Source organism: Anabrus simplex, chromosome 2 (genome assembly GCF_040414725.1).
Source record: "Anabrus simplex isolate iqAnaSimp1 chromosome 2, ASM4041472v1, whole genome shotgun sequence".
NCBI lineage: Eukaryota > Metazoa > Arthropoda > Insecta > Orthoptera > Tettigoniidae > Anabrus > Anabrus simplex.
The window spans coordinates 5,695,669-5,723,208 of record NC_090266.1 but is presented as its reverse complement, the minus strand read 5'-3'; the positions used below and the strand labels follow the sequence as shown (position 1 = coordinate 5,723,208).

At 43.5% G+C, this 27,540-nt stretch overlaps 1 protein-coding gene across 1 annotated transcript in view; it reads right to left on the bottom strand.

The window, feature by feature from the left end:
- Nucleotides 1-27,540, bottom strand: part of LOC136863901 (dynein beta chain, ciliary-like) — a 5,220,903-nt gene that overhangs the window by 1,749,737 nt on the left and 3,443,626 nt on the right. The window contains exon 62 of the mRNA XM_068226514.1: nucleotides 18,921-19,090. Coding sequence (XP_068082615.1) covers nucleotides 18,921-19,090 — 170 coding nt within the window. The remainder of the gene's footprint in view (nucleotides 1-18,920; nucleotides 19,091-27,540) is intronic.

Below are 27,540 nucleotides of genomic sequence, written 5' to 3'. Positions count from 1 at the left end.
TCTAACAACATCTCATCCTGGGTAGGCGAAACAGATGAACATGACACAGAACTACATTTTAATAAAGGGATTTTGAAATTACTAGCAAACTTGAAAGTGCACGACTTGCTCTGAAGGTCGAGCACTAGACCAGTGTGAGACATGAAGTCCGCTCACAATATAATGAGGCAAGACATGTGCTTAGCCACCAACAGTTTTACTTTCCAAGTAAATTTAGAAATACGAATTTTGGCATTTAGAAAACCTAAAATTTCTAATGGAGATGAATTAGCCGAAACATATTGAACCGAAGACGAACAATAATCCGGAAGTTTACAAACAGATTTCAACTGGGTGTACCACTCGGCCGAAATAATGGAACACACACTGCCCGAATCTAATAGAGCAGTTACAGGCTCATTGTTCAATTCAATTTTGAGAAATGGGACCGGTGCGGGAGTATCCACCGCAATCCTGAGATATTCTTTGGGGCCTTCAAAAGATAAATTACAAGACTGAGTTTTCCCTGAGATTGCGGCTGGTTTACTTGGGGCTGAGCCTCGGGAAGAAGAGATAGCCGACTCAGCCGAAGCCACTAGTCATTTCTGATTCTTGGTGGGAGTTGCACCTGATGTAGAGCAGGGGGGTGCTGTTAGCATTAGGGCAGTTCTTGGCAATATGGGAAAAAGCGCCGCATTTAAAACAGCCTTGGGATGACCTTGCTCCATTCCTGGTCCCATTGGGTTTAATCAAAGGGCACTTGTTCCGAAGATGGTCAGGTGACCCACAAGCATAACATTTGCGGGGTGTTAAGGTTCGGCGAGGTGGAGGCCGAAAATTACTAGAAGATGGAGTGGGTTCTTTCGCGACACGTAAGATGGCGGCGTATCTAACTCCTTCCGCTGAGACAGCCATAGCCTCTAATTTCGCAAACGTTTGAGGACGCGACGCAAAGCACAAATATGACCTGTATGATGGGGAAATGCCTTCCACAATGGCCTGTGCAATCTGACCTTCAGGGAAGTGAAGAGCAAACAACCTGTATAGAACTTAATATCTTGGGTGAATTCGCAACGTTTTCATCCAGACCCTGTACACGGTAATAATACTTCTGAATTAGTGATGACCTAGCCCTAGCCGGAATGAAGTTTGCTAGTAAATGGGCGTGGAAGTCTTCTATAGATGATTGGTCAGCAATGGCTCTTACTATTTTGTCAGATAGAACACCAATTGAATAGGGATAAATGATCTGCAAAATTTGACACGGAGAAAGAGAGAAAACAAGAGCATGATCCTGAAACTCAACAAAAAATCTTAGAAAGACAATAACATCACTAGTGGAATTGACGGAGAATTTCGAAATACCTCTGAGCAACATTGCTAAAGGATGGGGCAAACTGCTGAAGACAGGTGACATAGTAGGTAGTGGCCTAAGTGGCGAAGAAGCTGTTTCAGAAGGTGCATTATTCAGCGAGGTACGACGTTAGGATTCATTGTATAATGGGGCAGAGGTTTGTTGAGCTCCTACAGATTTCCTATTTTCTTCTCCTTTAGAAGAGACTTCCTCGCTAACTACATTTACCAGAGTGGGTTGGTCGGTCCTGGGGGTACAGCTCCAGTTAACAATAGGGTAACCTTACTGGACAGTTTAGACAGGTTTTCGAGAATAGCACTAGCCTCCTTCCCCTGAATGTCATTCAACTTTAGAGACAACAGATCGTTAACTCTATTAGAAAAATGAAACAATCTAGCTTGCACACGTTTAAGTTGATTTGGAGAAGGATCATTTTCTTAAAAAACTAACTACGGATGCTAGTTCAGTAGTATTGTCAGTGATCGTGGAGAGAGAGTCGTCAATGTCTTTCTCTCCCAAAGTTGGGATGGAAATAGGCAAATCAATGGAATCTTTAAGCTTGTTGGTATCTACCGCAACCGTGCCTCCAGATTGCACATTTCTAATTGTTAATGCATAGATTAATTCCTCCTTGCGCAAATAGTCGGGATGGAGGACAACGCGAGTTCCGGGCATGATGACAGACATTTTACAAATTTAGAAAATGGAAAAATTCCAGCGGCGGAGAAAATTGTTAGAGTTCGAATCAAAAGCAATGTTTAGCCGTCAAAAGGGGCTAAATTGCGACCCATTCAACCACGCTCTGCTATCACTTGTTCCGAGTTGTCTGTAGAACAGAAGAGGTGAAAGAAAGTGCGGGCTTGAAGGGGTCTAACTACAAGCCAGAAAGAAGAATTTAAAATTTAAATAAAGGTTATATTTTCAATAGACAACAAGAGTTAACAAAAGTTTACATACAATTTGAAAACTTAACAAGTCAATCCGGTACAAGACCAGAAAAACAAGGATTTAGAGACAAATTAATGATCTGGGCTTCAAGCCCCACCTTTTACAATCTCTGAGCTCTCAGCTTACAACCACAAAATACCAAAGGGCAGAAATCCCCTTCATTACATGGAGCTCTTGCTCCCGCTTAGTAACGTCAAGCCTCCTAGAGGCACCTTCCAAAATACCAGAAAGAGCTGACCTGCTCTCAATTTTTACAAGCCTATCAAAGGGCACAACGAACCCTACTTCTAACTGCCCTCAAGGCACACTTACAAAGAAACAGGGGTATCATGTACCCAACCTACAGGGCCTTCGCATGAAAAACAAACATCAGGATAAGTTACTGGCCCAAAGTACAGAAAGGACTGGAGACGTGAACAAGCACTCCTAAATATATATTTTAAAACCTAAAGGCGCTAGGCCGATATACAGGGGCTATCCCCAAGCTATAGAGGTGACTAGTCTGCAAAATAAATTTAACACATTAAGAAGGAAGAGAGAAAGAGTTACGAAAACATAGTCACCTCGAATTCCAAATATGAAGGGGAGCTCGAGAGGGAAAAGCACTCTCTATACCCGAATTACAGTTAAAGAAATCTGAAGTTTACCAGGAAAAGGGTTTACATGTTTAATAGTTTACATATTAAAGGTTTCGAACCCTCCCCGAGAGTTAGACTGCTGAGCTAGCAAGAAATAAAGATGTTAAAAGGCCATTACCTTGTTGAAGAGCTACTGCCTGAAGAAAGTGGCGCTTTCCGCCCCCTGCTACATATTCACACACTGAGCAAGATGTTATAAGAGTGGCCCGGAGACTACAATATCAGCAGTTTTATACCCTCGTGGAAAATTCGTGACTTTTCAGGAATGAGTAGACATACCCACTCAATTTTTATTGGTTGACTAAAAGTTACACATCTAAATTCGAAGAAGAACGCAATGATTGGAGGAAAATTAATTACAGAAATTACTGATTGGCTAAATCCAAACTGGCGGAAGGAAAGGATTAACAATGCCAATCCACAAACCACAGAACAAACTTTAGTAAAGACAAAACTTATGAATACAACATTTCTCCAAGAAGGTTCATTCCTTTACAACAGAGTTCGTTATCATAGTTTTGGGTAGAGACATCTGTTACAGAATGTCCACACTACTTGATCAATGAAAAACAATAGCAAATCAAAAACACTCGGTGAATTCTTCTGATAAACCGTAGAGTTATTTATGTTATTTAAGTTCCGGGTTTCTCCAGTAGCGAAGTTTCAATTAGCGCAAGATTTGAACTTGCGTCGTAGTGGTGTACCGCCCGGTACAATAACCACCAGGATTTTTATCTACGTACGCTGCCTCTTATGTACATAATTTTTGGGACATCCTTCCTCTACACAGTAAGATGTCGATCGAAGTAGCTTTATGCAGAACTTGTCAACGACATTACAAGCATCTAGCAGAAAATGGTGATGATGTTTGGATGGACCAAATCCGAGGATTGAGCACTATACACAGTGTATGAATGAACTTTCTCTAGTATCTCATGATGATTATGATGATGATGATTCAGAAAAGGAATAACAATGAGGTAAGAATTGTATAATCTTCTCTGTAAAGCATAACATACTTAGTATATTATATTTCTAAATGTTTCGTTTAATTTCAGTGTTGCAGGAGGCATTTCAGAAGCATACCGCAAAACGTTGTTAAGAAGCATACTAACCTTGTTAGCAGCAAAACGAACACTGTTGTAGTATATTGTAAATATATATTTAATGGGATTCAAAATGTTGTATTTACCGCGTTCCTTACACCTACTTATTCTTAAGAAAACGATCAAGTCTAAACATGCACGATGACGTCATGTTTAAACTTGTTCGATAAAGCTATGCCTTAACAGAGGAGGTGGAGAAGGTCGCTATAACATCCACCGCCATCCTGTGCAGTAGCCTCTAAGTGCTAATTAGCCGTAGCCCTAAAGATAGCAGCACGATGCTCTGTTGAATAAACATGGCTGCAGTCAAATAGACTATTTTTAACTTGCCGCCACCACATTTCAAAGGAAAGTAGCTAAAGAGTGCAGCACCGAGGTAAGCGATGTAAGATGGTAGTAACTAAAGATAGCAGCACGGTGCTCCGTTGATTAAAGATGGCAGCTTGTCAAAATTAATTTTTCAATTCATCCGCCACCACATGTCAAAGGTAAGTAGCTAAAGATAGCAGCACGGTGCTCTGTTAATTAAAGATGGCTGCTTGTCAAAAAGAATTTTTCAAATTATCCGCCACCACATTTCAACTAAAGAGTGCAGCACTGAAGTTTGCGACGGCGGATAACAGCTTGTCAAATAGAATTTTTCAAATAGTCCTCCACCACATGATAAAGGTGAGTAGCTAAAAGGGCAGTACTAAGGTTAGCGATGCAAGATGGTGGATGACAGCTGTGTCGTAGAAATTACCCGCAAGATAGAAGCACGATGCACTCTTCATTAAAGATGGTAGCTTGTCAAATAGAATTTTTCAAATTGCCCGCCTCAAAGGTAAGTAGCTAAAGAGGGCAGCACGATGCTATGTTGATTAAAGATGGCTGCTTGTCAAAAAGCATTTTTCAAATTGCCGCCACCAAATTTCAAAAGTTTGTAGCTAAAGAGGGCAGCACGGTGCTCTCTTGATTAAAGATGACGGATGACAGCTGTCAAAAAAGGACGTGGGTTTGTTTCCAAACAAGAGCACGTGAAATTTGCCACCACCACATTTCAAAGGTATGTAGCTAAAGAGTGCAGCACCGTGCTCTCTTGATTAAAAATGGCGGATGACAGCTAACGGAATTTTTCAAATTGCCCGCTACTATGTGAGTAGTATAATAAGCGGGTTCGGGCGCCTCCTCCGGCGGGAAATTTGAATTCTGGCGGGAATTTGAATTTTGGCGGGAGATTTGAATTTTGGCAGGATATTTGAATTTTGGCTCGAGATTTGAGTTTGTAAACAAAGCCACGTGCTTTTTGACAGCTGTCATCGACAAGAACGCATCGCTAACCTCACTGCTGCCATCTTGACAGGCCTAAAGCTCAGTAGTGCCAACTTAACCTAACTAGCGCGAGGTAAACAAAGCCACGTGTTTTTGATAGCCACGTGCTTTTTGACAGACAACAACGCATCGCTAACCTCAGTACTGCCATCTTGACGGGCCTAAACCTCAGTTGTGCCAACTTAACCTAACTAGCGCGAGGTAAACAAAGCCACGTGCTTTTTGACAGCCACGTGCTTTTTGGACAGCTGTCACTTAACCTAACCAGCGCGAGGTAAACAAAGCCACGTGTTTTTTGACAGCCACGTGCTTTTTTGACAGCTGTCATCCGCCATCTTTAAACTACAGAGCACTGTGCTGCCCTCTTTATCGCAGTAGCTGCAAATTCATCACCTGTCATCCGCAGTGCTGCCATCTTGACGGGTCTAAACCTTAGTGCTACCAACTTAACCTAACTAGCTCGAGGTAAACAAAGCCACGTGCAGCTGTCATCCGCCATCTTTAATCTATAGAGCACAGTGCTGCTCTCTTTAGCTACTTACATTTGAAATGTGGTGGCGGATAATTTGAAAAATGCTTTTTGACAGCAGCCATCTTTGAGCACCGTGCTGCCCTCTTTAGATACTTACCTTTGAAATGTGGTGGCGGTAAATTCCACGTGCTTTACAAACCTATATGCTTTTCTGACAGCTGTCATCCGCCAGCTTTAATCCAGAGAGAACAGTGCTGCCCTCTATGTGGTGGCGGCAAATTCCACGTGCTCTTGTTTGGAAACAAAGCCATGTGATTTTTTGACAGCTGTCATCCGCCATCTTTAATCAACAGAGCACCGTGCTGCTATCATGCGGGCAATTTCGTCAGTTGTCATCCGCATTCTTTAATCCACAGAACACCGTGCTGCCCTCTTTATGGCTACTACCTTAAGCACGTAGTAGCGGGCAATTTGAAAAGTTCTGTTAGCTATCAACCGCCATCTTTAATCAAGAGAGCACCGTGCTGCCATCTTTAGCTAGATACCTTTGAAATGTGGCGGCGGATAATTTGAAAAATGCTTTTTGACACCAGCTATCTTTGAGCACCGTGCTACCCTCTATGTGGTGGCGGCAAATTCTACATGCTCTTGTTTGGAAACAAACCCACGCGCTTTTTTTGACAGCCATCATCCGCCATCATTAAGCAACAGAGTACAGTGCTGCCCTCTTTGTTGTGGCGGCAAATTCCACGTGCTCTTGTTTGGAAACAAAGCCACATGCTCTTTTGACAGCTGTCACTGGCCATCTTTAACCAACAGAGCACTATGCTGCTATCATGCGGGCAATTTCTTTAGCTGTCATCCGACACCTTTAATGAACAGAGCACCGTGCTGCCCTCATGCTGGGCAATTTCGTTAGCTGTCATCCACCATCTTTAATGAACAGAGCACCGTGCTACACTCATGCGGGGCAATCTCGTTAGCTGTCATCCGCCATCTTTTAATGAACAGAGCACCGTGCTGCTCTCTGTAGTAGCGGGTAATTTGAAAAGTTCTGTTAGCTGTCATTGGCCATCTTTAATCAAGAGAGCACCGTGCTGCCATCTTTAGTTGAACTGCGGTGGCGGTAAATTCCACGGGCTCTTGTTTAGTAAACAAACTCACGCGCTTTTTGTCAGCTGTCATCCGCCATCTTACATCGCAAACCTCAGTGCTACACTCTTTAGTTGAAAAATGGTGGCGGATAATTTAAAAAGAAAAATTCTACAGCAGCCATCTCTCGACGCTAATTGCACAAGATGGTGGCTATACATGACTCCTTAAAGGTGCTTATGCAAGATGATCGCTTTCTTATGAGACTCCCTTGGAATGCTTGCGCAAGATGGTGGTTGCTCTTATGAGGCGGCTTCAGGATCCTTGCACAAGATGGCTAGAGACGCCCTAAGGATGCTTGCGCAAGGTGGCGCACGAAGGATGGCGGCTATACATAGCTCCTTATGAGACAGCCAGTACTCGATACAACATGTGATCAGAACATTGATTGATGTGTTCAGAACACAATATATGTAGAATCGAACACTGTACTCGATGTCGTTAACTTCAACATGTGATTGAAACATTGTTTGGTGTGTTCAGAACACTACATAAGTAGAATCGAACGCTGTACAACATGTTAGGGGATACCTTTGTTCTAAGAAGATCAGATTGAAACATAACAAGACTAGAATTGAACACTGCACTCGATACAACATGTGAACAGAACATTGATTGATGTGTTCAAATCACTAAACAGGTAGAACCGAACACAGTACAACACGTTAGGGGATACCATTGTTCTAAGAAAATTAGATTGAAACATAACAAGACTAGAATCGAACACTGCACTCGAATTAACATGTGATCAGAACATTGATTGATGTGTTCAGATCCTTGAACAAGTAGAACCGAACGCTGTACAACATGTTAGGGGATACCTTTGTTCTAAGAAGATCAGATTGAAACATAACAAGACTAGAATTGAACACAGCACTCGATGCAACATGTGATCAGAACATTGATTGATGTGTTCAGATCACTAAACAAGTAGAACCGAACACTGTACAACATGTTAGGGGATACCTTTGTTCTAAGAAGATCAGATTGAAACATAACAATACTAGAATTGAACACTGCACTCGATGCAACATGTGAACAGAACATTGATTGATGTGTTCAGATCACTAAACAAGTAGAACCGAACACTGTACAACATGTTAGGGGATACCTTTGTTCTAAGAAAATTAGATTGAAACATAACAAGACTAGAATCGAACACTGCACTCGATGTCGTTAACCTTAACATGTGATCCGATACAACATGTTAGGGGATACCTTTGTTCTAAGAAAATTAGATTGAAGCATAGCAAGACTAGAATCGAACACTCTAAGAACATTGTTTGATGTGTTCAGTACAACTTCAATGATTTACCTAGTGTAAAACACGCACTGTGCACATATCGCATAGCTATCTCGCCTATCACTTGCCTAGTATGAAAATCAAAAACACACTGTGCACATATCGCATAGCTAACTCGGCAACACTTCAAATGATTTGCTTAGTACGAAAATAAAAAACTCTATACCGCGTAGCTAACTCGTTCATCGCACTGCTAAGACGCTTAGTAATTGCGAATACACTGATATATCTCATACGAAAATCAAGAAAGCACACTGCGTAGCCAACTCGCTCGGCTCACTCGCTTAGTAATTGCAACACGACTAGAACACTGATACACACACGGATAAGAATGTTCCGAGATACTACATACTTACATGTTTTTTAAGGGGGGTGAAAGATCATAAATTATATGTACACATGTTGCCTCCTCCAAGTTGTAAGATGAAATAGACGCAGTACTGCGAGTTTCCGCTCTAGCTGGCGAACGGAAGTAGCATGATATCTCAGCAAAAAAAAAAAAATACGCGTGAGCTTGCAAGTCAGACACAATGATGGATACCGCGATTCAAATCCTGGCAACTTATGCCGTTTGGAAGGGCATCCGGCGAGCATCTAGCTGTAAATCCCCGGTTCTCATGTTAGAAAGAGCAACTTGTTGTAAAACATTCTCAATCCCAGTTCTTTGACGTCAGGAAGGGCAACCGGTCGATAACAATAGTGTATGATGTAAGAGGCTAGATACTACCAGTTTTGCGTCAGGAAGGGCAACTAGTCTTATAAGAAATTCTTGCGATTTAAAGTCTTAGTTTTGCGTCAGGAAGGGTATCCGGCTGTAAAACAATAGTTCGTGATACAGCGATTTACAATCTAAGAAGAGCATCTAGCTGTAAATCCCCGATTCTCGTGTTAGAAGTTGAAAAATAGATTCTTAATACGGTTCTTTGACGTCAGGAAGGGCAACCGGTCGAAAACAATAGTGTATGATGTAAGAGGCTAGATACTGCTAGTTTTGCGTCAGGAAGGGCGACTAGTCTTAAAACAAATTATTGCGATTTAAAATCTTAGTTCTGCGTCAGGAAGGGCATCCGGCTGTGAAACAATAGTTCGTGATACAGCGATTTAAAATCTAAGAAGAGCATCTAGCTGTAAATCCCCGATTCTCGTGTTAGAAGTTGTAAAAGAGGTTCTTAATCCTAGTTCTTTGACGTCAGGAAGGGCAACCGGTAGAAGTTGTAAAACAAATTCTTAATCCGAGTTCTTTGACGTCAGGAAGGGCAACCGGTCGAAAACAATAGTGTATGATGTAAGAGGCTAGATACTGCTAGTTTTGCGCCAGGAAGGGCAACTATTCTTAAAACAAATTCTTGGGATTTAAAATCTTAGTTTTGCGTCAGGAAGGGCATCCGGCTGTAAAACAATAGTTCACGATACAGCGATTTAAAATCTAAGAAGAGCATCTAGCTGTAAATCACCGATTCTCGTGTTAGAATTTTTAAAACAGATTCTTAATCCGAGTTCTTTGAAGTCAGGAAGGGCAACCGGTCGAAAACAATAGTGTATGATGTAAGAGGCTAGATACTGCCAGTTTTGCGTCAGGAAGGGCAACTAGTCTTAAAACAAATTCTTGCGATTTTAAATCTTAGTTTTGCGTCAGGAAGGGCATCCGGCTGTAAAACAATAGTTCGTGATACAGTGATTTAAAACCTAAGAAGAGCACCTAGCTGTAAATCCCCGATTCTCGTGTTAGAAGTTGTAAAACAGATTCTTAATCCGAGTTCTTTGTCGTCAGGAAGGGCAACCGGTCGAAAACAATAGTGTATGATGTAAGAGGTTAGATACTGCTAGTTTTGCGTCAGGAAGGACAACTAGTATTAAAATAAATTCTTGCGATTTAAAATCAGTAAAACATATTTTTAATCCCAAAAGAATCGAACCCGAGACTACCGGGTGAGAGGCATGCACACTAAACCGAACTGTAGGCTATAGGTTACATTTTTTCCCACAGTCTTTGAAGTTGTATCAGCGCAGTCATTCAGAGCGAGCCGCGGAATGGATGTGTTGCCTGAAATTGTATACGTATCTTCCGGCTGTAGTAGTAACCTTGAAGGAAGACACTGCGTGGTGATAAGCTACTTGTAACTCACCGTGTAAGCTCCTAACATAAATTATCATGATTGTACGGAGAGGTTAAAACACACAGTGCTAGCACACCACGCCTCTTAGATCATACACAATAGTTTTACGACAGGTTGCCCCTCATGACTGGGATTTTAAATCGCAGTATACGCGATAAATTTGTTGTAGCGGGTTTTATAACTAGATATCCCGGTACCGGCACATAGCCTACTCCTACCGAAGAAGCCTGCACACACAGCTTAACGCCTCCATCCGACAAATGAATCACTCTCAACACTCTTGTACTCACAATCATTTTCGAAGGAGTCTGCATAAGGTTTAACGCCCCCTATCAACAAACCTTACTTAATGCAGGCTTTTTTACACACCCGCCTCTTAGATCATACACCATAATTTAACGACCGGTTACCCTTCCTGACTAGGATTTTAAATCGCAGTATACGCGATAAATTTGTTGTAGCGTGTTTTATAACTAGATGTACCGGTACCGGCACATAGCCTACTCCTACCGAAGAAGCCTGTTCAAGGCTTATTGCCTCCATCCGACAGATGAATCACCATCAACGGCTTGTACTCAAAATCATTTTCGAAGGAGTCTGCACAAGGTTTAACGCCCCCTATCAACAGCCCTTACTTAATGATGGCTTTTTTGCACACCTCGCCTCTTAGATCATACACCATAATTTTACGACCGGTTACCCTTCCTGACTAGGATTTTAAATCGCAGTATACGCGATAAATTTGTTGTAGCGTGTTTTATAACTAGATGTACCGGTACCGGCACATAGCCTACTCCTACCGAAGAAGCCTGCACACAGCTTAACGCCTCCATCCGACAAATGAATCACCCTCAAACACTCCAGTATTCGCAATCATTCTCGCTACTTCGGAAGATAGAGGGTTCGAACTCCTACCGTTGGAAGCCGTAGAAAAATAGCAAATGTTAGGCGAGGGGCCTGCGCGATCGTCATTACATGATCTAGCCGGATGCCCTTCCCGACGGCATAAGTTGCCAGGATTTGAATCGCGGTATCCATCATTGTGTCTGACTTGCAAGCTCACGCGTATTTTTTTTTTTTTTGCTGAGTTATCATGCTACTTCCGTTCGCCAGCTAGAGCGGAAACTCGCAATACTGCGTCTATTTCATCTTACAACTTGGAGGAGACAACATGTGTACATATCATATATGATCTTTCACCCCCCCTTAAAAAACATGTAAGTATGTAGTATCTCGGAACATTCTTATCCGTGTGTGTATCAGTGTTCTAGTCGTGTTGCAATTACTAAGCGAGTGAGCCGAGGGAGTTGGCTACGCAGTGTGCTTTCTTGATTTTCGTATGAGATGTATCAGTGTATTCGCAATTACTAAGCGTCTTAGCAGTGCGATGAACGAGTTAGCTACGCGGTATAGAGTTTTTTATTTTCGTACTAAGCAAATCATTTGAAGTGTTGCCGAGTTAGCTATGCGATATGTGCACAGTGTGTTTTTGATTTTCATACTAGGCAAGTGATAGGCGAGATAGCTATGCGATATGTGCACAGTGCGTGTTTTACACTAGGCAAATCATTGAAGTTGTACTGAACACATCAAACAATGTTCTTAGAGTGTTCGATTCTAGTCTTGCTATGCTTCAATCTAATTTTCTTAGAACAAAGGTATCCCCTAACATGTTGTATCGGATCACATGTTAAGGTTAACGACATCGAGTGCAGTGTTCGATTCTAGTCTTGTTATGTTTCAATCTAATTTTCTTAGAACAAAGGTATCCCCTAACATGTTGTACAGTGTTCGGTTCTACTTGTTTAGTGATCTGAACACATCAATCAATGTTCTGTTCACATGTTGCATCGAGTGCAGTGTTCAATTCTAGTATTGTTATGTTTCAATCTGATCTTCTTAGAACAAAGGTATCCCCTAACATGTTGTACAGTGTTCGGTTCTACTTGTTTAGTGATCTGAACACATCAATCAATGTTCTGATCACATGTTGCATCGAGTGCTGTGTTCAATTCTAGTCTTGTTATGTTTCAATCTGATCTTCTTAGAACAAAGGTATCCCCTAACATGTTGTACAGCGTTCGGTTCTACTTGTTCAAGGATCTGAACACATCAATCAATGTTCTGATCACATGTTAATTCGAGTGCAGTGTTCGATTCTAGTCTTGTTATGTTTCAATCTAATTTTCTTAGAACAAAGGTATCCCCTAACATGTTGTACTGTGTTCGGTTCTACTTGTTTAGTGATCTGAACACATCAATCAATGTTCTGTTCACATGTTGTATCGAGTGCAGTGTTCAGTTCTAGTCTTGTTATGTTTCAATCTGATCTTCTTAGAACAAAGGTATCCCCTAACATGTTGTACAGCGTTCGATTCTACTTATGTAGTGTTCTGAACACACCAAACAATGTTTTAATCACATGTTGAAGTTAACGACATCGAGTACAGTGTTCGATTCTACATATATTGTGTTCTGAACACATCAATCAATGTTCTGATCACATGTTGTATCGAGTACTGGCTGTCTCATAAGGAGCTATGTATAGCCGCCATCTTGCGTGCGCCACCTTGCGCCATCTTCTGCAAGGATCCTTAAGCCGCCTCATAAGAGCAACCATCATCTTGCGCAAGCATCCCTAGGGTGTCTCATAAGGAGCCATGTATAACCGCCATCTTGCGCAAGCATTCCGAGGGAGTCTCATAAGAAAGCGATCATCTTGCATAAGCACCTTTAAGGAGTCATGTATAGCCACCATCTTGTGCAATTAGCGTCGAGAGATGGCTGCTGTAGAATTTTTCTTTTTAAATTATCCGCCACCATTTTTCAACTAAAGAGTGTAGCACTGAGGTTTGCGATGTAAGATGGCGGATGACAGCTGACAAAAAGCGCGTGAGTTTGTTTACTAAACAAGAGCACGTGGAATTTGCCGCCATCACAGTTCAACTAAAGATGGCAGCACGGTGCTCTCTTGATTAAAGATGGCGGATGACAGCTAACAGAACTTTTCAAATTACCCGCTACTACAGAGAGCAGCACGGTGCTCTGTTCATTAAAAGATGGCGGATGACAGCTAACGAGATTGCCCCGCATGAGTGTAGCACGGTGCTCTGTTCATTAAAGATGGTGGATGACAGCTAACGAAATTGCCCCGCATGAGGGCAGCACGGTGCTCTGTTCATTAAAGATGTCGGATGACAGCTAACGAAATTGCCCGCATGATAGTAACATAGTGCTCTGTTGGTTAAAGATGGCGGGTGACAGCTGTCAAAATAGTACATGGCTTTGTTCCCAAACAACAGCACGTGGAATTTGCCGCCACCACATAGAGGGCAGCACTGTTCTCTCTGGATTAAAGATGGCGGATGACAGCTGTCAGAAATGCATATAGGTTTGTAAAGCACGTGGAATTTACCGCCACCCCATTTCGAAGGTAAGTAGCTAAAGATGGCAGCACGGTGCTCAAAGATGGCTGCTGTCAAAAAGCATTTTTCAAATTATCCGCCACCACATTTCCTAGGTAAGTAGCTAAAGAGAGCAGCACTCTGCTCTATAGATTAAAGATGGCAGATGACAGCTGCACGTGGCCTTGTTTACCTCGAGCTAGTTAGGTTAAGTTGGTAGCACTAAGGTTTAGACCCGTCAAGATGGCAGCACTGCGGATGACAGGTGACGAATTTGCAGCTACTGCGATAAAGAGGGCAGCACAGTGCTCTGTAGTTTAAAGATGGCGGATGACAGCTGTCAAAAAACACGTGGATTTGTTTATCTCGCCCTAGTTAGGTTAAGTTGGCACTACTGAGGTTTAGGCCCGTCAAGATGGTAGTACTGAGGTTAGCGATGCGTTGTTGTCTGTCAAAAAGCACGTGGCTGTCAAAAACACGTGGCTTTGTTTACCTCGCGCTAGTTAGGTTAAGTTGGCACTACTGAGGTTTAGGCCCGTCATGATGGCAGCAGTGAGGTTAGCGATGCGTTCTTGTCGATGACAGCTGTCAAAAAGCACGTGGCTTTTTTTACAAATTCATATCTCGCGCCAAAATTCTAATCGCCCGCCAAAATTCAAATCTCCCGCCAAAATTCAAATTTCCTGCCAGAATTCAAATTTCCCGCCGGATGAGGCGCCCGAACCCGCTTATGATACTACTTACGTGATTAAATTAGTAGCCATAAAGAGGGTAGCACGGTGCTCTGAAGATCAAAGGTGGCGGATGACAGCGGAATGAATTGCTCGCTACTACGATAAAGATAGCAGCACGGTGCTCTGTTGATTAAAGATGGCAGATAATAGCTGTCAGAAAACCACGTGGATTTGTTTACCGATTCAAAACTCACGCTGGTAAGGTTAAGTTGGCAGCACTAATGTTTAGGTCCGTTATGATGGCAGTACTGAGGTTAGCGATGCGTTGTTGTCGATGACAGCTGTCAAAAAGCACGTGGCTGTCAAAAAAGCACGTGGACTTGTTTACTGATTCCAATCTCGCGGTAGTAAGTTCAAGTAGGCAGCACTTTGGTTTAGGCCCGTCAAAATAGCAGCACTGAGGTTAGCGATGTGCTGTTGTCTGTCAAAGTCACGTGGCTGTCCAAAAAATACATTGGAGTTTTTGAACTATTCAAATCCCGCGCTAGTAAGGTTATGTTGGCAGCACTGAAGTTTAGGCTCGTCAAGATGGCAGCAGTGAAGTTAGCGATGCGTTGTTGTCGATGACAGCCGTCGAAACGCACGTGTCTTTGTTTACAAATTCAAATCTCGCGCCAAAATTCAAATCCCCCTCAAAAATTCAAATTTCCCGCGGGAGGTGGAGGACTCTTCCGATAGCCGGACTTGGAGGTGGCCGCCGAATCCCTGACTTATACTACTGATGTGAACACTGTACTTACCGCCGAAGATCTTCCCTCTGCTTGTCGCAGTGATGTGAACACTGTACTTACTGCGGGAGATATTCCCTGTGCTTGTCGCAGTGATGTGAACACTGTACACACTGCGGGAGATATTCCCTGTGCTTGTCGCAGTGATGTGAACACTGTACTTACTGCGGGAGATACTCCCTGTGCTTGTCGCAGTGATGTGAACACTGTACTTACTGCGGGAGATATTCCCTGTGCTTGTCGCAGTGATATGAACACTGTACACACTGCGGGAGATATTCCCTGTGCTTGTCGCAGTGATGTGAACACTGTACTTACTGCGGGAGATATTCCCTGTGCTTGTCGCAGTGATGTGAACACTGCACTTACTGCGGGAGTTATTCCCTGTGCTTGTCGCAGTGATATGAACACTGCACTTACTGCGGGAGATATTCCCTGTGCTTATCGCAGTGATGTGAACACTGTAGGTACTGTAGGAGATATTCCCTGTGCTTGTCGCAGTGATGTGAACACTGTAGGTACTGCGGGAGATCTTCCCTGTGCTTGTCGCTGTGATGTGAACACTGTACTTACTGCGGGAGATATTCCCTGTGCTCGTCGCAGTGATGTGAACACTGTACACACTGCGGGAGATATTCTCTGTGCTTGTCGCAGTGATGTGAACACTGTAGGTACTGCGGGAGATCTTCCCTGTGCTTGTCGCAGTGATGTGAACACTGTACTTACTGCGGGAGATATTCCCTGTGCTCGTCGCAGTGATGTGAACACTGTACACACTGCGGGAGATATTCCCTGTGCTCGTCGCAGTGATGTGAACACTGTACACACTGCGGGAGATATTCCCTGTGCTCGTCGCAGTGATGTGAACACTGTAGGTACTGTAGGAGATATTCCCTGTGCTCGTCGCAGTGATGTGAACACTGTACACACTGCGGGAGATATTCCCTGTGCTTGTCGCTGTGATGTGAACACTGTACACACTGCGGGAGATATTCCCTGTGCTCGTCGCAGTGGTGTGAACACTGTACTTACTGCGGGAGATATTCCCTGTGCTCGTCGCAGTGATGTGAACACTGTACACACTGCGGGAGATATTCCCTGTGCTCGTCGCAGTGATGTGAACACTGTACACACTGCGGGAGATATTCCCTGTGCTTGTCGCTGTGATGTGAACACTGTACACACTGCGGGAGATATTCCCTGTGCTCGTCGCAGTGGTGTGAACACTGTACTTACTGCGGGAGATATTCCCTGTGCTCGTCGCAGTGATGTGAACACTGTACACACTGCGGGAGATATTCCCTGTGCTCGTCGCAGTGATGTGAACACTGTACACACTGCGGGAGATATTCTCTGTGCTTGTCGCTGTGATGTGAACAGTGCACTTACTGCGGGAGTTATTCCCTGTGCTCGTCGCAGTGATGTGAACACTGTACACACTGCGGGAGATATTCCCTGTGCTCGTCGCAGTGATGTGAACACTGTACACACTGCGGGAGATATTCCCTGTGCTTGTCGCTGTGATATGAACACTGTACACACTGCGGGAGATCTTCTCTCTGCTCGTCGCAGTGATGTGAACACTGTACACACTGCGGGAGATATTCCCTGTGCTCGTCGCAGTGATGTGAACACTGTACACACTGCGGGAGATATTCTCTGTGCTTGTCGCTGTGATGTGAACAGTGCACTTACTGCGGGAGTTATTCCCTGTGCTCGTCGCAGTGATGTGAACACTGTACACACTGCGGGAGATATTCCCTGTGCTCGTCGCAGTGATGTGAACACTGTACACACTGCGGGAGTTATTCCCTGTGCTTGTCGCAGTGATGTGAACACTGTAGGTACTGCGGGTGATATTCCCTGTGCTTGTCGCAGTGATGTGAACACTGTAGGTACTGTAGGAGATATTCCCTGTGCTCGTCGCAGTGATATGAACACTGTACTTACTGCGGGAGATATTCCCTGTGCTCGTCGCAGTGATGTGTACACTGTAGGTACTGTAGGAGATATTCCCTGTGCTCGTCGCAGTGATATGAACACTGTACTTACTGCGGGAGATATTCCCTGTGCTCGTCGCAGTGATGTGTACACTGTAGGTACTGTAGGAGATATTCCCTGTGCTCGTCGCAGTGATGTGAACACTGTACACACTGCGGGTGATATTCCCTGTGCTTATCGCAGTGATGTGAACACTGTAGGTACTGTAGGAGATATTCCATGTGCTTATCGCAGTGATATGAACACTGTACTTACTGCGGGAGATATTTCCTGTGCTCGTCGCAGTGATATGAACACTGTACTTACTGCGGGAGATATTCTCTGTGCTCGTCGTAGTGATGTGAACACTGTAGGTACTGCGGGAGATATTCCCTGTGCTCGTCGCAGTGATGTGTACACTGTAGGTACTGCGGGAGATATTCCCTGTGCTCGTCGCAGTGATGTGTACACTGTAGGTACTGCGGGAGATATTCCCTGTGCTCGTCGCAGTGATGTGTACACTGTAGGTACTGCGGGAGATATTCCCTGTGCTCGTCGCAGTGATGTGAACACTGTACACACTGCGGGAGATATTCCCTGTACTTGTGGCATTGATGTGAATAATGTACTTACTGCGGGAGATCTTCCGTGTCCTTGTCGCCGTGATGTGAACACTGTAGGTACCGCAGGAGATCTTCCCCGTACTTGTGGCATTGATGTGAATTATATACTTACTGCGGGAGGTCTTCCATATGCTTGTCTCAGTGATATGAACACTGTACTTACTGCGGAAGATCTTCCATGTGCTTATCGCAGTGATGTAAATACTGTACTTACTGCGGGAGGTCTTCCATATGCTTGTCTCAGTGATGTAAACTCTGTACTTACTGCAGGAGATCTTCGCTCTGCTTGTCGCAATGATGTGAACACTGTAGGTACCGCGGGAGATCTTTCCTGTACTTGTGGCAGTATTGTGAACACTGTGTAGTTCAGAAGGGAATAATAGTCATGGCGTTTGACACTGATTGACATAAATATGCAATGCAACAAAGAGGTATATAATTATTTGTGTGCCAGCCTATCCACACTGTTTGCGGTCGTGTAAGTTTTGTTACTTACAGAGTAAGAGAATTGGCTCTGTATTGCGGAGACGACATGAACATTTTGTTTTAATACTATATATTCGCCCTGCATTATACCATGCCCTCTTTTAATCGAATAGGTCGTCATAAACTGTATTCATTGTGTAATGGTAAGAGGGCATTGCGAATACATTCGAAGTATTGAAGTGTGTGACTTCTTGGTTTTAATATACTTTGTAAAAACATCTTTTTCCCAATAGTATACGGTATTCGGGAGGTAGTAGGTCGGCAGCCCTGAAATGTTTTCCGTATTTCCCCATTTTTTTACCAGGCAAATGCTGGGGCTGTACCTTAATTATGGCCACGGTCCCTTCTCTCCCATTCCTAGCCCTTCCCTGTAGTATCGTCGCCATAAGACCTATCTGTGTCGGTGCGACGTAAAGCAACTTGAAAACAAATTCTCAAAAGTGAGAAAGTGAAATACTTTTTATTCTTGCATGAAAACGGCTTTAAGGCGTCATTTACCCGAAATTTAACATTATAAAATTTGAATGAAAGTATAAATAAACAAGCCACATGGTAATAGGCTAAGGGGTGGGGAGTAGTACGTACCTTCTTACAGACTCAGCCCAACGAACATTTTCCGAAGCCAAACCGCCCATCAGTCTATTAGCCAATTGTATCACACTGTTCGTAGCATCAGCCTCTCGCTGACACTTCATTTTCTCAGCATGAGCGTATTCAAAATCATTGTTCAATTCCTTCAGTTTATCTTCTAATGACTGAAAAATAAAATCATGATATTGTAAGAGATCTCAATTGTGGCTGTTAAGAAAACAGCACAAATGCAAATGGTTAGGAAGAGAGGCCTTGTAATATATATATATATATATATATATACTTACAATGAAATACAGTAAAGTAAATTTAAAACTGATTACCTCAGATCTTGTGACTTTGAGGTTGGGATCAACTGGCCATTTTTCTAAAATATGAAAATAGCCATGCTATGACTTACCCAGTATTTATTAATATTAAACAAAATGTCAGGTCTCATGATGGTATGTTTTTCCCATCAACTTAGGATAACATTGTTGTTGTTGATTGAGTCATCAGTCCATAGAGTGGTTTGCGTTCTGCGTGCCACCTTATCCTGTGACAAGCCTTTCACTTCTACGTAACTATTGCTTCCTACATCTGCTCTAATCTGCTTGTCATATTCATGCCTTGGTCCAACGCTACCGTTCTTACCACCCACAATTCCTTCAAAATCAAATGCACAAATCAATCAATCAATCAATCAATCAATCAATCAATCAATCAATCAATCAATCAATCAATCAATCAATCAATCAATCAATCAATCAATCAATCAATCAATCAATCAATCAATCAATCAATCAATCAATCAATCAATCAATCAATCAATCAATCAATCAATCAATCAATCAATCAATCAATCAATCAATCAATAAATCAATCAATCCTGATCTGCAGATTCCCTATCCGTCGTTTTCCTAACCGTTTCCTAGTCCTAACGGTCTTAACATGTGTCCTATCATTCTATCTCTTCTTCTCGTCAAATTTAGTCAAATCGATCTCCTCTCACCAATTGGATTCACTACCCCTACATTCGTTATTCGATCTTTCCATCTCACCTTCAGCATTCTCTTGTAATTCCACCTTTCTCGTTCTTTCTGAGCTAGTTATCCTCCATGTTTCCCTTCCATACAATAACACGTTCCAGAAACATCTTTCTATATCCTGTATCAATGTTTGAAGTGAGCTCTTACTTGCTTGTGTTATTCTGAATTTTATGTCCTTACTTCAGCCATTGTTAGTTATTTTACCACACAAGTAGCAATATTCATCTACTTCCTTTAGGAGTCTATCTCCTAATAGAATATTTCCTGTATCACCTGCCTTCGTTCGACTGAACTCCATCACATTTGTATCGGACTTATGTATTTTCATCTTGTATTATTTGCCTAAGACATCGTCCATAGGTAGTATAACTCAGGGATTCTGTTGCCATCTCCACCTCCGGCTCACGGCAGAGGCCACGTCCTCCTTCACAGGCTCTCGGGAGATTCCTCCTCCGCCACCTTCACCTCCGGCTCTCGGGAGAGGCTTCCTCCGCATTGACTGCGCTGGCTAAGAGCGCGGGCCAAACCTCTCATCCGCCATCTTGGAGGGGGTTAACAGTAGAATAAGTCAGGTATCCGGGCGCCTCCTCCTCAGGCCCTCCGCTGAGGCCTCCTCCTCCCGCGGGAAATTCGAATTTTAGCGGGAGATTTGAATTTTGGCGTCAGATTCTAATTTGTATACAATGCCACGTGCTTTTTGACACCTGTCATCCGCCATCATGCATCGCTAACTTTAGACCTGCCATCTTGACGGGCCTAAACCTCGGTGTTGCCAACTAAACATTACGAGCGCGCGAGAGTAGGGGAGCAGTGGGCGTTCTGAACCCACCTCCTCCTCACGCTCTCGGGAGAGCCTTCCTCCTCCACCTCATCCACAAGCTCCCGGGAACGGCCTCCTCCTCACGCTGACAAAGAGCGCGACCCTAACCTCACATCCGCCATCGTGGAGGGGCTTAACCTGACTCTTTATGCGTAAGAGAGCTAGCATAACCTCACGGAAAAGCCTAACCTCAGTTTTAGAGCCGGATGCCCTTCCTGACGCCTAAGAAAGCGACCCTAACTTCACATGCGCTATCTTGGAGGGGCTTAACCTAGAAAAGAGAGCTAACCTAACCTCACGGAAGGGCCTAACTTCAGTTTTATGTCCGGATGCCCCTCTCGACACAAATTGCACAAGATGGCGTCTATACATGTCTCCTTATGAAAAGCCTTAAAGGTGCTTGCGCAAGGTGGTGGCTGCAAGATGGCTGCTATACATAGGCTCTTATGAGACACCTTGGGATGCTTGCGCAAGATGGCGGCTACAAGATGGCGGCTATAGATAGCTCCTTATGAGACACCTTATGGGCGCTTACGCAAGATGGCAGATGCTCTTATGAGACGGCTTAAGGGTGCTTGCACAAGATGGCTTGAGACGCCCTACGGATGCTTGTGCAAGATGGCGGACACAAAATTTCGGCTATACATAGCTTCTTATGAAACTGCTTAAGGGTGTTTGCACAAGATGACTGCTGTATTTACGAGACCCCTAGGGACGCTTGCGCAAGATGGCTGCGACCAGATGGCGGCTATACACAGCTCCTTATGAGACGGCTTATGGGTGCTCGCACAAGATGGCGGTTATACACAGGCTCCTATGAGACGCCTTAAGGGTGCTTGCGCAAAATGACTGCTGCTCTTATCAAGAAAGCTAGCTTAGTGGATAACGTACCGTGCTGGTGCGATTCATTAAATTTGGTGCTTAAATGCAAAATGTTAAATATCTCGAAAACGGTGGGTTGTAGAGCAAAACGGAAACATTTTTTCTGCCCAATACCTGGGTTCGCAGTATAAGGAACATGATAGCATAAGAAAAAAGTAGTCTAATGATGAGATCAACTGTTCGGTTCCTACTTAAGCCCTTTGAGATTTAGTCAGTTTTAGCTTGTATTGAAGCAAGTTTTCGTAACTTGATTAGATCTTGCTATAGTAGAGATTATAACATGCTCTGCTGGTTCGATTCATTAAATTTGGGGCATAAATGCAAAATGTTAAATATCTCAAACGGTACGTCGTGGAGCAAAACGGACAAAATTTTTCAGCCAAATACGCAAGTTCGCAGTATCAGGAACAATATAGCATAAGAAAAAAGTAGTCTAATGATGAGATCAACGGTTCGGTTCCTACTTAGGCCCTTTGGAATTGACAGCTATCTAATTCTATAAGATGACGGCTATACATAGCTTCTTATGAAACTGCTTAAGGGTGTTTGCACAAGATGACTGCTGCACTTATGAGACTCCCTAGGGATGATTGCGCAAGATGGCTGCGACAAGATGGCGGCTATACACAGCTCCTTATGAAACGGCCTAAGGGTGCTCGCACAAGGTGGCGGTTATACACAGGCTCTTATGAGACGGCCTGGGGGTGCTCGCACAAGATGGCGGTGGTTCCTATGAAGAAAGCTAGCTTAGAGGCTACTGCGCAAGGTGGCGGCTGCTGTCATGTATGCGGTAGAGGGCAATTTGAAATTCAACGTGCTATTTAAATCAACTTTCTTTTAGACGAGCTGCCATCTTTAATCAACAGAGCATCGCGCTGCCATCTTTATCGTAGTAGCGGGAAATGTGAAAAATTAAAAACAACTGCCATCCGCCATCTTTAATTAACAGAGCACAGTGCTGCCATCTTTAGCTACAACCTTTGAAATCTGGTGGCAACAATTTGAAATTATATTCAGGTGCTATCGTTAATCAACAGGGCGTGGTGCTGCTATTTTTAGCTACATACCTTTGAAATGTGGTGGCGGGTAATTTCGACAAAAATACATTCGCTATCATTAAATTTAGTGCATACGTGAACCTAACCTCCCATCTACCATCTTGAAGGAGACTATCCTTAGTGACGCTAATTAGCACTTAGAGGTTACTACACAAGATGGTGGCAGCTGTTATGAGCTTCTCCCCTTTTAAGGTACAAGTTTAAACATGCATCGCGAAGGCTAGTATGAGCACGTGCTGCAGTAATGACGTTATTGCACAAGTTTAGACTTGATCGTTTTCTCAAGAGTAAGGAGGCAAAGGAATGTAGTAAGTATGCATCATGAGAGCAAGAGTGTGCATGTGCAGCAGCGATGACGTCATCATAGTTGTGCACGTTTAGATTTGCAAATTACAAAAGAAGTGAATGAAACATAACAAAACTAGAACAGAACACTGCACTCGACACAACATGGGTTTACAACATGTCAGGGATACCCTTCTTCTAATAAGATCAGATTACCGCACATTCCTTGTAGGGCTAAAGCGCTAATAGGCTAATAGGCTAAAGGGATAATGCGCAATTGGGCTAAAGAGCTAAAGGGCTATAGGGCAATAGGGCTAATGGGCTAAAGGGCTAATGGCTAATATGCTAATGGGCTAGGGTGTTTCTCCTCTCTTTTTCCGGGCTTAAGACCGGCTCTACATATGGAGGCGGAGTTAACACCCTAAGGAAGGGAGAATGTTGGGAAATAATCTATACGAATATAGCTACTCGATCGACTATATACTACAGATCGATGACTTAGGTGAGGGTAAGCGCTTACTTAATAATACCTACACGACGTAATTTATGCTATATTTCAAGAATATCTGCATCGTACTCTGTGTAACCAGCATCATGGTAGGCCCTTTGCAGTTGCAAACGTTTTACGAGTACGTTGGAGTCTTTAGAGTATCCTATGTCTACATAGGGTAACAGAGGCTTGTTATTGAACTTTGAACCTATATGCAGACAGTTGATGTGTAGGGACTTGTTTTGATGCAATACGTGCTTTAGCATCAGCGTTTCTAGGTGCAAACTTAACTTGTTTCGATAGCAATGAAGCGTTGACATTTTCTCCTTTATCTTGCCTCTCTTCTTGAGATGTTTGCACTGCGAGAGAACGTGTATTAGACTTAGAAAATGAAGTAAAATCATCAAGCTGTAATGGCAATGAAACATTGAGATCTTCGTTTTATCCTTCTCCCTCTTATTCTTCTACTTTCCCTTTACTACTCTTATTATCATATCTTGCCTCTCTTTATCTTGAAGTTTGTGCTTAGTAACAGAGCTTGTAGCAGGCCTAGACAACAAGGGAGAATTAAAAATCTCTCGCAGAAGTGTACTTTTTAAAAGTTAATCAGTGTTCGCTTGAGCTCTTTGTATTTTGTTCTCGATGAAAACCGTACACGCGCCTTCATGACGTTGAGCGTTGTATGCGTTCTTGAACTTTCTTCTACAATGTTTGCATTGAAAAATTGTCCTACATGATATCTCAAGACGTCTCTGGTGATAGCTTCGGGAGAAATAGAGTTTTCCATGACGGACTTTTATCTTCTGCTAACAGATTCTTCTTTAAATCTGCTAGACACTTGTTGCTCTCTACTTCGATGATGCGAACACCTTAGCGATTAACAGTAAACTGACGCAAATGCGTATAACCTATTTAGCAACAGTGAGGTTTAACCCCGTCAGGATTGCAGCAGTGAGGTTAGCGATGTTCTATTGTTGGATTTTAATTTCCGCACTACGACATGCATAAGGTAGCAGCCTTGAGGTTTAGCGCCGTAAAGATGGTAACAGTGAGGTTAGCGATGCTCTATTGTCCTTCAAAATGCGGTTACGGTCCGTCAAGGTGACAGCTGTCAAAAACGCACGTGGCTTTGTTTACCGAAAAGGGCACGTGGTAGTGACGTCACTGTCACGTGGTATGCTACGTCAGCTTGCGAAGTTCGATATCCACGAAGTTGTAATCATGCAAGCGAAGAGGAAGGTTATTGAGTGAGTGAGTGAGTGAGTGCTGACTTACGGATTTCGTTTGAATTGTACCGGGCGACGGTTGGTCGTTGGCATGGTAGAGGCAGGCCCACAAGGTGCAACATGGGTTGCAGAGCCGGACCGCAGGTGAGTTTGATTTCAATTTTGATGGCTACATCTGTGAAGGCAGTGTTGATTGTCATCGGAGGGGTCGAAATGAACCCCGGACCGGATCATGATAATGCGGTTGGATGGGAAGAGATGGAGAAGATAAGGGTAAGGCTCAAGCTCAAGAGCAAGCTGAACAAATGAGAGAGTTACTACGAGAGCAATCATGTGAAGTACGAGAAATAGTGAAAGAAGGGATAGGCAAGGTGACAGAAATAGTGGTCCAAGTAATAAATAAATATCAAGTTTGAGGGATAAGCTGAGGAGAATTGAGGAAGAGATATAAGAATTGAGATGGCAGGAGAAAAAGCGACTACAGGAAACCCGAAAGAAATCTGGTATCCAAAGTGTTGGAGCTAATTAACGAGAGTTGAAGATTAGCTGCAGGGAGGCCGATATAGTATCAAACCTACTAGATAAGAAGGTGCAGAATTATGGATCAATGGCCTACATAAGGAAGGTGAATGCACGAGGCAGCTGAGAGCAGGAGAAGGCAGAGCAGGAAGTGACGTCCAGGTAGTCAACGAACGGGTTTAAACATGCGCACCTACAATAACGTCATCGCTGCAGCACATTCACACTCTTGTTTTTATGATGCATACTTATTGCACTCCTTTACACCGACTTACTCTTAAGAAAACGGACAAGTCCAAACATGCATGATGACGTCATCACTGCAGCACGTGCTTACTCTAGCTCCCCCCTATGTATGATTAAACTTGTTCGAATATACCGCCACCACATTTCAACTAAAGAGTGCAGCAGCGAGGTTTGCGATGTAAGATGGCGGTTGCTAAACATGGCAGCACGGTGCTCTGTTGATTAAAGATGGCGGATGACAGCTGTTAGAAAAAAGCATCTAGATTTTAAATTGCTCGCTACTACGATAAAGATAGCAGCACGGTGTTCTGTAGTTTAAAGATGGCTGCTCGTCAAAAAAGAATGTTTTCATATTAACCGCTACCACATTTCAACTAAAGAGTACAGCAGTGAGGTTTGCGATGTAAGATGGCGGATGACAGCTTGCCAAAAAAAATTTATTTCAAATAGTCCGCCTCAAAGCTAAAGAGGGCAGCACTAATGTTAGCAATGCAAGATGGTGGATGACAGCTGTGACGTAAAAATTACCCGCAAGGTACCAGCACGACGCTCTGTTCATTAAAGATGGCAGCTTGTCAAATAGATTTTTTCAAATTAATCGCCTCAAAGGTAAGTAGCTAAAAAGGGCAGCACGATGCTCTGTTGATTAAAGATGGCTGCTTGTCAAAAATAATTTTTCAAATTATCCGCCAACACAAAAAGGGCAGCACTGTGCTCTCTGGATTAAAGAAGGTGGATGACAGCTGAAGAGCACGTAGAATTTGTTTCCAAACAAGAGCACGTAGAATTTGCCGCCACCACATTTCAACTAAAGAGTGCAGCACGGTGCTCTGTTGATTAAAGATGGCGGATGACAGGTGGCAAAAAGCACGTTGATTTGTTCCCAAACAAGAGCACGTGGAATTTGCTGCCTCCACATTTCAACTAAAGAGTGCAGCACGGTGCTCTCTGGATTAAAGATGGCGGTTGACAGCTGTCAGAAAAGCACATAGGATTGTTTCCAAACAAGAGCACGTGGCAATTGCTGCCACCACATTTCAAAGGTAAGTAGCTAAAGAGGGCAGGACGGTGCTCTCTGGATTAAAGATGGCGGATGGTAGCTGTCAAAAAAGCACATGGGTTTGTTTCCAAATAAGAATACGTAGAATTTGCCGCCACCACATTTCAAAGGTATCTAGCTAAAGAGGGCAGCACGCTGCTCTCTAGATTAAAGATGGCGGATGATAGCTGTCAAAAAAGCGCATGGGTTTGTTTCCAAACAAGATAATGTAGAATTTTCCGCTACCACATTTCAACTAAAGAGGGCAGCACGGTGTTCTGTAGATTAAAGATGGCGGATGACAGCTGACGAAAGAGGGCAGCACGGTGTTCTCTTGATTAAAGATGGCGGATGACAGCTGCACGTTGCTTTGTTTACTGATTCAAATCTCGCGCTAGTTAGGTTAAGTTGGCCGCACTAAGGTTTAGGCCCGTCAATATGGCAGCACTGAGGTTAGCGATACTTTTTTTTTCTGTCAAAAAGCACGTAGCTGTCAAAAAGCACGTGGATTTGTTTACCTATTCAAATCTCGCGCTAGTTACGTTAAGTTGGTACCACTGAGGTTTAGGCCCGTCAAGATGGCAGTACTGAGGTTAGCGATGCGTTGTTATCTGTCAAAAAGCACGTGGCTGTCAAAAACACGTGGCTTTGTTTACCGATTCAAATCTCGCGCTAGTTAGGTTATGTTGGTACCACTGAGCTTTAGGCCCGTTAAGACGGCAGCAGTGAGGTTAGCGATGCGTTGTTGTCTGTCAAAAAGCACGTGGCTGTCAGAAAACAAGTGTTTTTTTACCGATTCGATCTCGCGCTAGTTAGGTTAAGTTGGGACCACTGAGGTTTAGGCCCGTTAAGATGGCAGCACTGAGGTTAGCGATGCGTTGTTGTCGATGACAGCTGTCAAAGAGCACGTGCTTTGTTTGTAAATTCAAATCTCGGGCCAGAATTCAAATTTCCTGCCAAAATTCAAATTTCCCGCGGGAGACGGAGGGGACCTGGGAGCCCGGAGGCGGAGGCGGCCGCC